Source organism: Carassius gibelio, chromosome B23 (genome assembly GCF_023724105.1).
Source record: "Carassius gibelio isolate Cgi1373 ecotype wild population from Czech Republic chromosome B23, carGib1.2-hapl.c, whole genome shotgun sequence".
Lineage (NCBI taxonomy): Eukaryota > Metazoa > Chordata > Actinopteri > Cypriniformes > Cyprinidae > Carassius > Carassius gibelio.
Window position 1 is genome coordinate 17,652,885 of NC_068418.1, and position 17,765 is coordinate 17,670,649.

At 37.0% G+C, this 17,765-nt stretch overlaps 1 protein-coding gene across 27 annotated transcripts in view; it reads right to left on the reverse strand.

The window, feature by feature from the left end:
• hspg2 (heparan sulfate proteoglycan 2) overlaps positions 1 to 17,765 on the reverse strand; it is a 102,837-nt gene that overhangs the window by 48,303 nt on the left and 36,769 nt on the right. For 18 of the 27 annotated variants that reach the window (XM_052595011.1, XM_052595036.1, XM_052595035.1 and 15 more), the window contains exons 4-26: positions 11,074 to 11,183; positions 10,756 to 10,814; positions 10,273 to 10,433; positions 9,638 to 9,676; positions 8,707 to 8,835; positions 8,198 to 8,392; positions 7,984 to 8,103; positions 7,724 to 7,855; positions 7,099 to 7,243; positions 5,978 to 6,135; positions 5,575 to 5,745; positions 4,317 to 4,483; positions 3,910 to 4,089; positions 3,021 to 3,217; positions 2,583 to 2,727; positions 2,360 to 2,487; positions 2,152 to 2,238; positions 1,992 to 2,056; positions 1,668 to 1,729; positions 1,147 to 1,287; positions 884 to 1,057; positions 590 to 769; positions 96 to 214 (exon numbers count right to left, since the gene is read on the reverse strand). In XM_052595011.1, the coding sequence (XP_052450971.1) occupies positions 96 to 214; positions 590 to 769; positions 884 to 1,057; positions 1,147 to 1,287; positions 1,668 to 1,729; positions 1,992 to 2,056; positions 2,152 to 2,238; positions 2,360 to 2,487; positions 2,583 to 2,727; positions 3,021 to 3,217; positions 3,910 to 4,089; positions 4,317 to 4,483; positions 5,575 to 5,745; positions 5,978 to 6,135; positions 7,099 to 7,243; positions 7,724 to 7,855; positions 7,984 to 8,103; positions 8,198 to 8,392; positions 8,707 to 8,835; positions 9,638 to 9,676; positions 10,273 to 10,433; positions 10,756 to 10,814; positions 11,074 to 11,183 (3,064 nt within the window). The remainder of the gene's footprint in view (positions 1 to 95; positions 215 to 589; positions 770 to 883; positions 1,058 to 1,146; positions 1,288 to 1,667; positions 1,730 to 1,991; positions 2,057 to 2,151; positions 2,239 to 2,359; positions 2,488 to 2,582; positions 2,728 to 3,020; positions 3,218 to 3,909; positions 4,090 to 4,316; positions 4,484 to 5,574; positions 5,746 to 5,977; positions 6,136 to 7,098; positions 7,244 to 7,723; positions 7,856 to 7,983; positions 8,104 to 8,197; positions 8,393 to 8,706; positions 8,836 to 9,637; positions 9,677 to 10,272; positions 10,434 to 10,755; positions 10,815 to 11,073; positions 11,184 to 17,765) is intronic. The other 9 variants (XM_052595038.1, XM_052595019.1, XM_052595037.1 and 6 more) reach the window with 7 other exon arrangements.

Consider the following 17,765-nt stretch of genomic DNA (forward strand, 5'->3'; position numbering starts at 1 on the left):
ACAATGTGACTCAATCTAGAGAATACATATATAAAGGCCATCAAAAGTCAATGTGCAATAAATGAGCAAGAGCAAAACTAAAAGTGCAAAGTTACCTGCTCTCAGCCATATTGTATGTATAACTGGCTCTGATCATAAAGACGCTGATATCGGCCAAAGCCATCAGCAGGTGCTCTCTAGTACACGGCTGTCCATCTGACCGTCTCCATGCAGACTGGGGGATCACAGGCAATGAAAACTCATATAGCAAATCAAGCAATCAAGGCCTTTAAAAATAATATTCTTAAAAATATATATTATTATTATTTAAAGAATGTAAGATAATAATCGTATTATTATTTGTATAATTATTTGTATAATTATTTACTTAAATTACACAATTTATTTGAAATATAAACATATTATGGTTAAGATGGTGACCAATTAATGAATTTAAATAAAATATATAAACAAAGGAATTATTATAATTAATAATTAAAAATATGATGCATACATACAGCACCCAAAAATGTAACTTATATTTAAAATTAAATTCCTTTGGACCACCTAATAAAACGATCCATATAAAATAAAAAATACATATATTTACCTCTCTAAAAGACACAGTGATGGTGGTTGGTATTCTAGGGAGTATTTTAGTCTCAGAATAATGTTCCAGGAAGATGCCATTGCCTTGGAGAACCACATCTGGACGGTCATCAATCACTAGTGAACGAGCCTGCGTCTCATAACGCATTGTGTACTGCAGTTCTCCACCATATGCTGTTACCTTTACAGGACAGGAAAACATGTTTTAAAAAGCAGCACACTGACATGCACTAAATTCCTGACAAAGGCCAAATTGTATATATATATGGAATTGTACCGCACAGGATGTTCTCACCTTGTCCCCTCTAAAATTCTGAGGCAGGACCCAGTAGTAGATGTCATTAGGGATACTGGTGAAGGATCGGTAGACCACCTCTGCGCTGGCTCTCTGAGTGATGCCCTCAGAGATGGTCAGAGTATTTGCTGCATTGGAAAGTGTGAAGAGCTGGCCGTTGACACCACCTCGAACCTTCAGATTAACCAACACATACATGTCGAAAACATTAAAACATCTATTTTAAAAGGTAAAACGATGACAAGATTTGAGGATGTGGTTACCTGTTCTCTATTCCAGGTTGAACTGGCACACTGTTTAGTGACTCCCATACAGAAACACTGCAGGCAACCTTCAGGATTATCAGCCGCCAAATTAAAAGCGCCATTCTTACACTCATCGCAAAGAGAACCGACCACATTGGCCTGCACAACAGAAAAGCCAACACTGTTTGAACATTTCTATATGTTTATGTTTTTAACACTGATAATAATAAATCTTGAGCAGCAAATTAGCATAGTAGAAAGATTTCCGAAGAATCATGTGATACTGAAGACTGGAGAAATTGACGTGGAAAATTCAGCTTTGCCATCACAGGAATAAATTACATTTTAAAACAATAATAACAGAAATAATAGAAAACCTGTGTTTAAAATTGAACTTATATTTAAAAATATTATAATTCATTTCTGATCAAATAAATGCATCTTAAGAGACTTCTGTCAAAAACTTGTAAAAAATCCTTCCAATCTCAAACTTACTAATGGTATTAAAAAAAGAGAGTATCTGTAGTGCAATGTAATACCTTGCAATAGCATGGCTTGCTGATGGGATTGATGGTTCCTCTGTTATCACACTTGGTTTTCACTGAAAAGGGATAAGAACACCATATGGTGGACCATTACACCTGGAATGCTTTGAACATCCTGGTCACAAACAGCTGGCATTCCAGCATGCAGTGCACTGAGTGTTAATCATTATCTAAAGCTTCACTTGACCTCCAGGGTAAAATGAGGCAGAAATTCCAAGAAAAGAAACAGCTTAAGGCAAACAAATAAATCTTGCGGCTAATACTAATCTAATAAATCATTTAGTATCACATCTGTAAACAAAAAGGAGAAATGCTCACGGCTTTCAGCATAGACACATTGGCCGTTGGGCTGAAGAGGGTTGCCAACATATCCTGGAGCACATCTGTATAAAAAAATATATATATTATATATGTGCACTCAGCACCACAAAATCTAGTGTTAAAACAACAAGTATATGCAAATGAGCTGCAGCATTACTTCTCACAACGTCGCCCTGTATAACCAGGTCTGCAGGCATCACATGTTGCCTGATTGTCATGGTCCAGGAAGCAAGTATCAGAAAACCTTTGAACACATCAACATTTTGTTTGTCAAAATTCAATAAAAAAAAAAGTGGTATTAATATTTACTATTACTCATTTTAATTGCATTATATTATATTTATACATAGGTTGTATTTCTTTACCGTCGAGACGTCTCTGTGTATGGACAAGGACAGGGTTTGCAGTCATCATATCGTCCTTGACTTGGGTCACCAAAGTATCCAGGCTTGCATTTGTCACACTGAGGTCCTTCTGTGTTATGCTGACAACTCTGTCACATGACATTTACACCTTAGTGTGTGGTGTTCAGTAAACTACTGATGCAGTGTATAAGTTACCTACATATTTAGAAACACACAGTCTTACCAGGCAATGTCCACTAATAGGGTCACAGGCCCTGGCATGACCATTGCAGTTGCAGCCAGCACAGATGCCCAGGTAGGGTCCAGGTACCCGCTCGAAACCAGGGGAGCAGGACTCACAAGACAGGCCTGAATACCCAGCAGGACATCTGTGTGAGATCAACCATTTACAAAGATTAACACTTGCACACAAGACTCTCACAAAATCAGTATCTGGACTATGAAAAACATTTGGCTAACTCTTAATTACTCTTAGTGTCCACAGAGCATACAACATTGCCAACAGAAATAAAGTATTTGAAGTTTTTAGCCAAAAACATGGGGTTAGGGGATTTTATTGACAGGAACATGAATTCCCAGCACTGCGAGAGGTGGTTTGAGAGGAGCTTTATGTTTTCTGACAGGCCTGTAATCTTATCTGTTGATTTAAAGGCACACTAACCTGCACTCCTCCACGTCTCTCGGGTTCCCCTGCTGGGTGAACTCTTTGGTGGTGGTATCCATGCTGATGTCACTCAGGCCCACACTGACCATGCGGTTGTCATAAATGGTGCGAATTTGGATGCTCTCCAAATTGGCCAAGGTCGTCATGAGGTCATCCCGAGTTACGGCTCGTCCTGAGGAGTGCTGCCAGTTTTCCTGAGGCACAGAAACAGAGATGTCAACCACCTCACATGACACTAACAAGAAACTTTGAACAAAACTTACATTTGAGAATCGCCATTTTAAACAATGATTGTTTGCTTTATGGTATTACTACAGTTTTATATATCAGTCTTACACCAATGTTTTAGCAGTGTAGAGCTGACAATACTGAAAATTCACTATAATTCTTTATTATTTTTAGATACAATTAAATATCCCTGTATTCCGTTGACCATATTTCTTAAATGAGCAAGTGTATGCCATGGTTTTAAAACATTTATTTGAAAAGTGACACTAAAGACATATGATTAACTAGAAAAATATTAAGCTTAATTGAACTGTTATAATAATAATAATAATAATAATAATAATAATAATAATAATAATAGGAAATGCTGCTTGAGCACCAAATCAGCATGTTAGAAAGATTTCCCACGTGACCCTGAAGAGCGGAGTAATGCTACTGAAAACGTCACAGGAATAAATGACATTTTAAAATACAACAGTTATTTGCAACTCTAACAATATTTCAGAATATTAATGCTTTACTGTATTAGCCTTGATGAGCAGAAGAGTCTATTTTTTTCCAAAGACATAAAAAGACTCCAAACCTTTAGTAGTAGTAAACGGTAGTATGTATATATTCAGCATATATAATAAAACAAAATTTGACATATGTGGCTTACCTCTGTAAACTTGATCTGTCTTTGGTTGATTATGTCTGGTAAAGTGGGGTCGCCTCTACGGTAAATAAATCTCTGCCCGTTGCCGCTCAGCACAACATCAGGTTTCTCCCTTGGTTCTGGTGCACCTCGCTGCAGTGAGTAACTCACCTTAAAATTCAGATAACCTCCATACAAGTCAACCTGTACAACACAGAATAACGAGATACTGAAGCGCTTCGATTCATATTTCCCACATGCTTCCCAAGCTCTCCAAGACAATCAAGCATCCACATTTGAATATTCACAGTGATGGAGAGAGATGAGACGAAATGGGATTGCACAAAAAACAGGTAGATACGGATTACTCAATGTTTTATTGAGCTTCTATCTTTATTTTTTCAGTCGAGTAATGTAAAGGGGAGAGAAACCTTGTTGCCCAGGAACTGGCGAGGTAGAGTCCAATAGGAGTCTTGATCGAGGAAACGGCGAGACAGGTCCATTAGCTGGAACTCCTCCCTCTCTAGATTGATCAACATCTGAGTGGGTGAGAGAGGTGGTTGGGTGCCTGGACGACTAGGATATGACACATTGACTCCTGTGGATAAAACAATAGATAGACAGAGACAAATAGAAAAAGTTAGCGTTTTATATTTTCAATAACAGTGTATTCGATTATTTAATGGAATAGTTCACCCAAAAAGGAACATTCTGTCATTAATGACTTACCCTCATGTTGTTCCAAAGATGTAAGACCTTTGTCCATCTTCGGAACACAGATTAAGATATTTTTGATGAAATCAGATAGCTTTCTGACCCTGCATAGACATCAATGCAACTAACTCGTTCAAGGCCCAGAAATGTAGTAAGGACATCATTAAAATAGTCCCTGTGATATCAGTGGTTCAGCTTGAATTTTATTAAGCTACGAGAATACTTGTTGTGCACAAAGAAAACTAAAATAATAACTTTATTCAACAAATTCTTCTTTTTCGTGTCAGTCTTCTAGACGTTCTTACTACATTTCTGGGCCTTAAACGTGTCAGTTGTGTTGCTGTCTATGAACGTTCATACACTCTCTGTTTACATCAAAAATATCTTAATTTGTGTTCTGAAGATGAACCAAGGTTTTACGGGTTTGGAATGACATTAGGGTCTCTAAATTATCAACACGATCTAAACTTCACTAAAAAATGTGTTGTACATAACATACTAAATGCCTTTTGCAGTCTGGTAAAAAAAAAAAAAAAAAATTAATATAAGAATTTCCTTCATATTGTTAGCAATATTTCAAAATGAACACTTGCTGGACTGAAACAACTTTGAAAAATTGTGCTAAATTATGAATAGCAAATGTGATGTATCAGGTTTTTGAAAAACACTTGTTTACACATCATCACTGTTTGCATTGGATTATGCTCGTTTTAGATGTTTTGTATATTTTATATATATATATATATATATATATATATATATATATATATATATATATATATATATATATATATATATATAAAATGTCTGAAGGTTCAATAAACTGTTCATTAAAAAAAAAAAATCAATATGTCAGGCTTTAAAGTGTTAGTGAGTTACACATATGACACCAAAAGTTGCCATAACAACTACATTCTCCAACTGTAGATCCATAAACATAAATGCAAAAATCTGAATTTTGAATCAGTTGAGTACCTTTGAAGTCCTCTTCCTCTGTGAAGCGCAGTGTGATTTGGCTGCGGTAGCGACCGGTGCTCTGACAATGCTTCGTGATGCCAAAACAGAAGCATGGCATGCAGCGATCGCCGACGCTAAAGTGTCCATCACGGCAGTTACCTGCTAACACGTACAGAGAGGATGACACAACTGGACAAGAACGACATAGAAGACAAAGGATGATAAGACCACCACCGTCAGGTTTGAACTGCCCAACAGTCATGAGACAACCACGTCACAACATGCGGTCAAAGAACAGCAGGATAACCTGTGTCTCACAAATGAAAGATGACATCCATAGTCTCTTTGGAAAAGAAAGTATCAAGCGAGAACAAACATAGTAATCCGAAGATGCTCGCACCACATGGAGCTGATGCAGTACCTGGGTTTGGTCTCTGAGACAGACTGAGGACCCCGTCAGGAATAGCAAACACAAGGCCTTTAGCATTGATGGCCTCGCAGGTGTATGCACCCTGGTCACCTTCCTTCACGTCACGGATGGTGAGTGTTCCTCGCCCATTCTCACTGCTCATTGTGATTCTGTCAATAGAATCAGGTTTAAATTAGAGCGGTTTTTAGAGGATTCAGTTTTATTCCTTGCACTCAGTCCAGCTGTTTTTAAACATATATTTAAGGTCTATAATGTGTTTGCTTAATTTGTTCATTTAATGAATAATCATTAATTGCAATAAAATAAACACATTCTACTAAGAGTCGTAGTTTAAAAAAGAGTCCTAGTTTATTTATTATTTACACATTTGTGTTTTTTTGTATTCTGTTTTTTATATATTTTATTTCACAGTTTTTATATTTTATTTCACAGTTTTTATTTGTAATTATTTGGGGTTTTGTTAATTGAATAACCTTTTGGAAATGTAATTTGTGACAAATGGGTCCACTATTTGTATACTTATAAGTCCATGTAAAGAAAATATGGTAAAAAAAAAAAAAAAAAAAAAAAAAAAAAAACCTTAGCCAGAAAAACCTAATTGAATTGATACTGAAAGATCAAACACAAAAACTCTGCATACAAATTATTTCAAAAATCACATCTGACAATAGCCTAGAAATTATCATGCAGAAGGAGAGTACATTCTGAGTAACAAATTCAATACGGCTCTCTGGTTATATATATATAATGTCCTAAAGGTATTATAACAAATAATAATAGCAAAGCAGCAACTTTAGAAGAACTCCTTTGAGATTCAATAATTTGGAAAGGTTCACAAACTTTTTGCCAAAAAAGAAAACCTGTTTCTAATTGAGGACATGAAGTATTGCCCTCTGTTTTCATTTAGACTAGTGCTAAAGTTATTCATTTAATTATTTATAGAGTTCAGTAAGCAGAGCTCTGGGAATACAATAGGAATGGATGAAACCACAAGTATTCATTACTTGGCATTTATTCAGTCTTTAAAAGAATCTGGACTTTAACCCAGATTGTGGACATCTTGATCATTTCGGAGTGTTAAATCCACAGTGTTTATTAACATCCTAACCTACCTGCTATTGACTGGTATGTGTCCCCAATTAAGACGCCATGTGATGATGGGAACAGGTACACCAATGGCAGAACAAGTAAAGGTCACAGTGTCTCCCCGCGCTGCCGTGATGGACTCTTCCGGCGAGACAGTCACAACGGGAGGTGCTTGGGTACAATAAGAGAAAACATATAGGATAATCATTTTACATTTACAATCCGCATATATAACTGTGTTATATGAATGCTAACAGTAAAAGAGACATATGGACACAAGAAAGCACACACACACAGCAAGCCTCTGATTCGAAATTGGCAGCCTGTGACATCACAAGTTTTATTTGGCAGATTCATTCAGAGAAATTAGCCAACCAGAGCCAGAGGCACTGCTGGCAGAAACAACACCAAAGCCGCCTGTTAAATAAGCTACAAGCACAAGATATATCGGAGACGAGATCTCCGTATGAGTGCGGCAAAACATGAATATTTCTTTGCTGACCATAAATACACAATTTTCAGGTTTTAGAAGCAGCATTACTGTCTGTTAGTAAGTTAAAGTTAGTGTGACAGTGAAAGACAAAAGAGCTTGGAATGGTATGACAACCAATGTTTACTTGTTAAAGATTAATTGGATTGTAACGCCCTTACCACAACCGTATTCATCAGAGCGGTCGGCACAGTCCGGCTCCTCGTCACACTGGTAACTGGCAGGAATGCATGTGCGGTCAGCCAAACACACAAACTGCTCCGGGGCACATGTGTCCCCTGGACCTTTAGTGGCTGAAGGAATGAGAAAACAAAATTAGTTCTTAGCAAATCGAGTTTTGACAAAGTATGTCATTTCTGTGCCTCTAGCGGCAACAAACTAAACTTCCCCATCTGTGGATGGAAGCTCGGCTCTGACTTACGGCAGTTCATCTCATCGGAGTTGTCTTGACAGTCATTATCCCCGTCACAACGCCACAGTTTCAGGGCACAACGGCCGTTCTGACACTTAAACTCATTGGGTTCACAGGGAGACGGAGTTCCTTTGTAATTACAAATATAGTTGCATAATAAACGCAGAGAAAAGACAAATATCACCAGCATGACGTGTTTGGTTATGAAGAGGTTACAGCATACCGCCGTTTGTCCTACCACAATTGAACTCATCGCTGCCATCCGTGCAGTCCGTTTCGCCATCACAAACATAGTCCCGTGAGATACACTGTCCATTCTGACAGGTGGCCTGGTCTGCACGGCAGGGTCCCGGGCCGGGTGGGGGTCTGGTTTTAGGAGGCGTAGGTGGAGTAGGGCGTACAGGAACAGGAACAACAGCTTTGAAAATAAATGATATAATTAGGCCCGTCAATCAATTACACAAATCAAATGAAATACATGCTGATATTTTGAAGCCATTTTGATGTCAAGCATTGTAAAGCATAGATATACACAAACAAGATCCTATGCAAATGTATTAAATTAATGTTTAATTGCCATTAAATAAAATAATTAAAATAAAATGCATTTATCTGAAAAACATATATTAAGAATATAAAATACATTTTTTATACATGATATCAAAGTCCATTTGTTTGGTGTTAGTCAGTGCCTTTCATTTCTGAGACAAATGAGGCCGCAATCTCACTCACCACAGTTCATTTCATCACTGAAGTCATTGCAGTCCGGCCGCTTGTCACACACATAATCCTGAGGGATACACGCCAGCCCATCCTGACATCTGAACTCGCCAGACAAGCATTCTCTGGCATCTGGAATCACTAAGGTGGCAGAGACACACATACACAATTCTGTGATGCACTGTACGTAATGCAATGACGGGATCCAAGAAAAACTGTACAATGATGTTTCAAAGATTCAATGCCAGCCTATCATTGCCTTGCCATGCTAGACCTGCCATTTCAACAGGATATCCTTTGTTCACACGGGCAGCGAAAATCCGCTTTTAACATAAAATCTTTTTCATTTTTAAAGTCTGAATAGCCCCGAAAAAAGAGAAAATTACAGAAAATAAATTAATCTTGAATCCAATTAATGTCTGTTGTTGTTGTTTATTGTTTAACTTTTTTGTTTTGTTTTGTAATGCAGTCTGAAGGTCAGGTCAAACGTAGACAGTCAGCCCTGAAGATCAGATTTGAAAATCAAATCAGATTTATGTGCAGTGTGAACAAAACCAAGGTGCAAATCTGTATAATGTTCATCTTTTCTATTCAGCCTTGAATTCTCTTACCCGGTGCCTGAATCTGAAAGCAAAAAATATGAAAAGACTGAACAGCAAAAATTCAATTCCAACACGTATGAAAAACAAAACTAGACACTGCAAACACAAACATGCTACATTGTCTGAAAAAAAAATACTTCAAGAGGTGCATTCCTGAAATCAGCTTCACTTCGAATCAATGACAAGCCATGCAAAGCCTTTTGTTCTTCTCATCATACTCCGGTCTTCATCAGAGTGCACACATGCATCCAGCTACTACATATGATGAGAATTCCTTCAGTTCTCATAAGTGAACAAGACTGGACTGTGTTCTCATGCAGCAGACCTGGTTGAGGACAAACCTGGCACAACGATGGGCTCCACACGAGGAGGAGTATCAGCTATGAACCAGACCATAACCAGACAACATTATCTATAATACATTTTTGAATGATGACTAGTTCCACACAGAACTACCAGAATTAATCGTTATATAAGCCATAAAGTGAAAAATACAAGAGTATAAAAGTGCATGTTTGGATTTGAACATTTAACACATTATCAAAATGATTATTATTGTATAATATACAATATAACAATAACATGCATATATATTATCGTCATACAAGTCATACAATTAACAAAAAGCCATACAAGACATTTAAGATAAATACAAGACAAAAGTTTTAAAATACCTTTCTGTAATACTTCTTTTATAAATATATAAGTTAAATACATATCTCTGAATGATAATGTTGCGTATACACTTTTTAAAACAGTGCAGTAGAGTAAAATATGTTCAAAAGTGTTATGAAGGCATGATGGCATTATTATTGGTCTATGGTCATTTTTGTTGCATAATTTAGCAAGGAATCATTGTTTCACTATTAACACTATTACTATATATATATATATATATATATATATATATATATATATATATATATATATATATATATATATATATATATATATATATATATAAACCTGAACATACCTTCTCCAAGCCGTCTGAATTGGAAACCCATTACTGAGGTATCGTAGGAGGCAATGGTTCCCTCTTTAACCACGGAGAACAGGACATCTCTGATCTGCGTTTCATTAAAGTTATTATCTGAGCCGACATCCAGCTCCACAAACACATCTTTCCCGATTTCCCTGCAAATGTATACAGAGCACTGGTAATCAGAACAACAGTCCAAACAAACAAACCACATAAAGCAACTTAATACGGTTTGTTGGTATCCCCGGCTGGTCTGTTTGCTGCTTTACAGAGGGTTTGGACACCAGCTAGGCCAGGCTTGAAGACCAGCTGGTTTAAGATGTTTATAGTAAACAGAGTGATCATCAAAAGTCTCATAATACAAAAAAAGAACTTGACTAATTGAAATAAAATCTCTAAAGTAAACAGTCTTTCTAATCTTTATACATTAGAAGCTGCACTATTACATTAGTGTTTGAAACCGAAAATGGTGTTTACTTAATAAGGACCACATTGACGGTCTGCTGTCCTGGGATCCTGTTGTAGTCAGACTCAAGCTGTGGAGAAAATAAACACCATTAATCACCACATACTGGCCTTGCCTTACAAAGTACTTCAGTCAATGTACTACATTCTAGTATAGAGCTAAATACTGGTTTAGCCTTACCATTAACACAGTATAAACAAAAATCAGAGGAAAGGCATGTGATCAATAATATGACCCAATATGGAGGTGGAGCACACCCTTTACTATCATTGTGAAAATGCTGTTGATGGTATTTATTAAGCTCGCAGTCCTTGAGTAAACGCACATACCGTATCGACAACAGCAGATGATATCTCTCCAAAAGCAGGAGAGTCGATGTCATCAAGTTGAGGCCCATACTGAAAGGAGTTTGTGAAGTTCACCAGCGCCCGATAGTAAACTAGAAACAAGAAGACGACACTCAGACTCAATATCAGCACCAGAGAATAATCATTATAGTCAATTACATCAATTAGCAGTACTATTACCGAATATATTTGTCTCTTATCATGCTTGTTTAACTGAAAATGTGAAGTTCATGATGTTTAAAAAAACTAGAAGACCAGCTGGTTGACCATCTAAACCAGCTGAGAAGGAGATTGGCCAGGATGGGAACCCAGAAAGACCAGTCTAAACAAACTAAAAACTACAAAAGGACATGAATAAACACATAGGTGAACAACAAAATCAAACATGCCCCTAAAAACAATTGTCGAGTGGAGGCACGTGTACAGTAAAGATGAATTGGGTCATAAAAAGGTCAATAACCATTGAAAAAGTACAGCACTACAAAATCTATTCAGAAAAGGTTTCGGCATTGACAGCACCAATTCTTCTGCAAAAGCTACCGTTCAATAACAAAAACAAATACATGCTATTAGCTTATGCCCACGGCCTCAAAGTATGTCAACCTTTAAAAGCTCCAGCCCTTTTCGCCGTTCTCCCGGCAGCTCGCCTGGGTGAGTTTACCCCATTTCAGTTTGTCAAACTGAATTGAGAAAGGAAGTCAATATTTGTGCTCTTTCTTGCAGTTAGCTGCCACTCGCCACAGTTCTCCAGCAGAGTCGTGTTTAATGTGACGCAGATTATATACACAGTCACATATATCCCGAACAGACTCTTCTGACCTTTTACTGCTCTTAATGCCTTTATAGATTTATTCCAATTGATAAAATATCACTGAGATTAATTAACTTGCTTTTCACACCATCTGGACACCTGCTGTCACTGTCCGGTCAAATGTATTTGCCGCGCACACATGGTTTATTGGAAATTAGCACTTACTGCTGACAGGATTTGGGAGAGAAAGCAGCCCAGAGCTCAATCTTTTCTAATTGCGCGATACATTGACTCACAGCCGCCGTAACGGCAACCTCTACTCCAGCTCTCATTACCGCAAAAAAACAAAAAAAAGAGTTAACTTTGGTCATTAAGGGACAGAGAGGGATGAAAACACAGTAAAAGAGTCAGAAGGTCTTGACTGACCGCCTTTGTCCAGGCTGTAATAGTCTGACCATGGTGACGTAACAGAGGAAACGGGACATCAAAAAGTCCCGTCAAAGTGTTGGAACTGACCCGTGATTAATCGAATCGCCTCTGTGGGCACAATGAAAAAGCATCAGCCCCTCTTTACTGCGACGGCTCAGCCTGCCCAGCGCCTGTAATCTCGTCTCTGTAGTTCTCACTAATAAGGCTGCAACTCAGAAAACCACATTCTCACTCTAAAACGGGGCAAAGCCCCATTCAGTCTTTCCATTTAAGAAATCCCCAGTTGAATGCTACTCAGGGCATTGAAACCGCATTCGGACAAGGGAAAAGACAGCAGTGAAACAGAAGCATTCCAAATGCTTAATTCATAAACTCTTCCTGATATACAAAAGCATAACTTTGGCAGCTTGTGGGCCGGGTCCTCGATGGGACACACAGAGGCCTGTGTGGAAGACAAAGAGCTGATTGAGCCAATGCGGCCTGTCTGGCCTTTAAAGCATGAGTCTTTCAACTCGACCTTCATTCCCTTCTCTCCTCCGCCTTCTCCACCCTCCCAAGAAGCCTTCACACCGAATCAAACACTCAAAGTAGTCTTCTTGTCTTATTTTGCAGCTCTGTGGAATGCACTTGGATGGGGATTTGCAGATTTTTCACCAGGCTATTCTCAGACCATCCAAATGTCAAATGTGCATTTGCGAGAGGAAAACCTCAATCCATCATAAAGCCACAGAGCCAGCTGGCAGGGCATCCTGTTGTCGTTCTGATACCAAACAGAATTTCACACTCCAAGCAAGGCAGCGTGTAACCGGTTTAGCTTGTGTTTACTGCTGTGAGATCATACAAGCAAATGTGTGAATGCAAAAATTAGAGAGTCAAAGTGAAAATTAATGTGGAACATCCAACAAAAAAAGACAGGAATAGACAGCAAATTATGTTGGTAGTGTTTTTCAACCTTTGTGACAAAAGTATAAGTTTCCAGGTATTTCTACTGTAATAATGAAAAAAAAAAAAAAATCAGAATTTGGATCTTACAGGTATTGACATGCCAAAATGAGGTTCATTTTCCAAATTCCAAAAGTCTCAAAAACTATATGTTCTTGAATATAAATCAATTAATGAATTAAATGAATGATATTTATGAGTTATTAATATTGTTAAATATTATTATTAAAATATGTCAGACATTTATAAACATGATATACATTTCCAAAATGGTTCTCACCATGAAAAATATACTTTTACATTTTTTTGGAAATACATCAGGAATTAGAGTCAAGGGTCAAAGGAAAAATAATTGTGCAAAGATTGATTGGAATGAGAAGAGAGAGACGGGACATGGATGGAGTTGTTTTAATTTCAAGGAAATTGGGGAAACCATCAAAGAACAAAACTTAAAGCAGATATACATATAGTGACAGGTGAAAATTAGAAGGTTAGATGCATATAAAGCTGTGATATATCAGCCATTTAAGAAATATGGGATTCAGTAAAAATACCCTAGCTGGAGAAGTCACTGTTGACGCATGTTTTCTATTATGGATGGCAGATTTTGATTTGTGCGTGTTTAAGAGTTGCATTCCTGTGGCACAGTAGAACACTGACAGTGAAGCACTGAGCCAGAGGCGACGCAGCATATGATCAACATCTGTCTATAAAGACACGGATCACTGCGAGAACTCTCTCAGCCTGTTTTAAATGCCAGCTACAGTTATCTTAGTTAAATCTCATTAAATCATTGTAGTTTGCAGGATATTCTCCACTCTAGCCAGTATAACCATACATATAATATCTGCTTTTAATTCTTCAACAGGTGTATCTGTGAGAGAGAACCGGTACAGTATATTCTGGTCATGATGTTCCAAACCTGTAAGACACTGTCTTCTTTAAATCATAAAAGATGATGTTTTGAAGACTATTTCAACTGTTTTTGTCCATGATGGAAGTCAATAGGGTCCAAAACAACACTGGAGTCCCAGTGTAAAATTCATTTATTTACAACTATAATATTCAATCTTTTGAATTAAACTTTTTTGCCATATACATTTTAATTTGATGTATTTTTATGTTTCATAAATTCTGTATGATTTAGCAATTTTATACATGTTAGTCATTTTTATAAGCTGGCAACTAACAAAAACAAAAGTAAATTTTCATTTATAATTTATTATATATATATAATTTTTTTTGTTTTTTAAAGAAAGTCTTAAAGCTTTTTAATAATATATATAACTACTGAGAATAAGCAATATTCATTTTAATTTTAAGTATTTTTATACATTTTATATTTTTTTATGTTGTAGTAAGTTTGTTATGTACGTTTGTCATTTTTATTCAAGTATATGTCTAATACTAAGCAGTATATTTCTAATACTAATTAGCAGATGATAACAAAAAAGTGTTTATTTTTGGTGAACTGTCCCTTTAAATCCACAATGGGAATCAGATGCAGTTAACCAAAATATTCTAGTTTCAAGATCTATTCTCTTTCATCTTCATTTATTTTAATTACATTTTGCAGCAATATAAATCTTCTGCGGTGACTAGAAAACATTCAAATAAACCATGCAATCGATAATTTAAAAAGTATTTTGAAACTATCTAGAACTCTTATTGATCTCTAAACAGGCGCATGTGTGAATACCAGCAAATTTGCACAAACTTTCTATGAAAGATAACATAAAAGAACATCCATCTGAGTAATCGCATTCACATAGTCGGTACAGAGCGGTAACATGGTTGAGAGATAGTTTTTGTAATTGCTATGATTATGTATTGCTGTTCATTCCATCCCACGCTAAGTGGTGTTAATGAGGTATCCACAAATTCAAAGTCCTGCATCAAAATCAAAGTGGCGAGTTGAAAGAAGCGACACTATTAGAACTGTCCTTTTATGTACTGAACTGCTCCTGAAAGCCCTCAGTGTGCGGTCACAGAGAGACAAAGCAAGCTCTCTTTATTCCTTTAAAGATAAAACAAGCACGAACACACTTCATTCTTTCTCTCTCTTCGTCGGCCTCCCTCTCTCGCTAATGTATCTTCCACTAAGTTATTTTGATCGCTTGAACAATGGACATTATTTGTTTAGTTTGGCCACTGGAACCCAAGCTGGGAATTGTTTTATAAATCCCATAAGATGGATTATTACTTTCATTATGTCCAAACCCAGGCCTTCTGCAGGAAACCCCCGAAGCACAATAAAAATGCCCGTCTGGGGTGAAATGCAAGGATGTTTCCATTAGCAGTAAAATGAGCTCATTCACTGCAGGTGGACTAATGCAATCATCAAAACTTCTGAACTGAAACTATCTGCATGTATTACAGATGTGGCGGATTATTATCCAACAATGGGTTAGAACCTCATTGACTTTCAAATCCTGTCTGTATCTTTGTGAGTCTCATATTGTAAGAACATTTGTGACTGCAAATGTTTCCAGTGAGAGAAATGAAACAAATGTTTCCTATGGAGGAGGACAAGATTTTCCAAGGCAACGCATATGTTGCTGCCATAACAATGAGTGACAGTGTCCAAGCATGAAAGCTAAAGTTCATGAGCAACATTTTTAGGTTTTTCTGTTCAGTGAACTAGTGTTCCCAACTGATTTTCCTTCAGGACGCAGATTTTGCATTAAAAAAAAGTGGCAGTCTAATAAAACCAATATTAAAATAATTATTATTATAGTATTCCTCAAAATGTATTCCTAGCACTGTAAGAAATAGAGAGAGAGAGAAAGAAAATATTATTTCAATTTTTTAAAGTAAAAATTTAGTTTGAATCAAATGTGTTACTTTATTGTACTTTTAATGTGTTAGCATTTCTTTGTAATTGTTTTGAAAATTACTAGCAACTACATTGTTGTGTCGGTACAACAGTTTTTAAACATGAAATAAGGTGAAATTACTTGTGAACTAACTTCATTTTGTTCAGAAAATACTTAATATAAAAAATAAATGAAAAGGTAAAATGGAATTAAATACTATAAAAGCAGCAGTAAACAACATTTTAAAAGCATAAAACAATAAAAAAATACAATTAAATACCGTATTTTCCGGACTATAAGTTGCACTTTTTTCATGGTTTGGCTGGTCCTGCGACTTATAGTCAGGTGCGACTTATCAAAATTAATTTGACATGAACCAAGAGAATTGAACAAAAAAATAATCAAGAGAAAACATTACCGTCTACAGCCACGAGAGGGCGCTCTATGCTGCTCATTTTCCTGTAGCCTACACTGAAAACGTAGAGCGCCCTCTTGCGGCTGGAGACGGTAATGTTTTCTCTTGGTTTTAAATAAATGCGACTTATAGTCCAGTGCGACTTATGTTTTTTTCCTCATCATGACGTATTTTTGGACTGATGCGACTTATACTCAGGTGCGACTTATAGTCCGCAAAATATGGTATTATTATACTGTATATAACTACATGCACACACTTACAAATACAAAAGCTTGCATATATTTTTTCTTGTAATAGATATTAATTTATAGAAATGTAAACAATTTTGTCTTGGTCATTGCTGTCCATGACCCAATCAGAACAGATTTGCGACTATTATAGGTCTCGACCAACCAAGTCAAGAAATACTGCCCTCCGCATTCTCTTCATTTTCTCAATTCTTTTCTCTTTCTGACAGAATGTATATGGCCTCCACTGAGAAGGCCGGACCACAACAACATGGAAACCAAAATAACCGCAGCTGCCCCTCCACGTCTCCCAATCCTGCTGTATAGCTATCATCTTTGAAGCCCTGACACACAAAATTACATCAACTGTGCCACCAGGACAGCCAGAAATGGGAAGCTGGGTGGCCTTTTTACTGGAATGTTTTAGGACTATGCATCTTTCATCAGATGTTCTGACATCTGTTCATTTCTGCATAGCTCCAGTCATGCGCAAGTGGCACTCAATCTTCGTGTGCAAGGGACCGTTTTACCTCAGTAATAGGATTGAGATAAATGATACAAATGCAGAATCTGTTCAAAAGATAAAATAAACCAAAAATCATATATACATATATATATATACTATTTGATATTTTCACCACAGCAGAATAAGCCAGAGCTTTCAAAGAAAACATTTGCATGGATCCAAAAACAGAGATGAATAAGATTATTTTACAACTATGATTTCATTTTGGCTGAACACTTCCGATTAGACTTAAAGATTCACAAATTAACAAGTCGGTCCTTTGAGCTTCTTGCCTAGTCAGCACATAATCAAACACAAATTCCATGTGGAGGTGTTGAGATAAGCGTTCTCATGGCCTCACTTCCAAATGATCTCCCAGTCTCTCTCTCTAACTGAAAGCTTGTCTGTGTGCTACGCTAACCTTTGTCTCCTCAGCTTGAAGTGGCTGTATGACCCAGTGTTAAGGGTCTGTGCGAGGGCCTGTGAAACTCCTGAAGCTCTGTTGAGATAAAGGAGGGTGAGGAGATCTCCCACATCTTTATCAGGCTTTATCAAGCGGTAAACAAACAAACAGGCCAGGAAAATG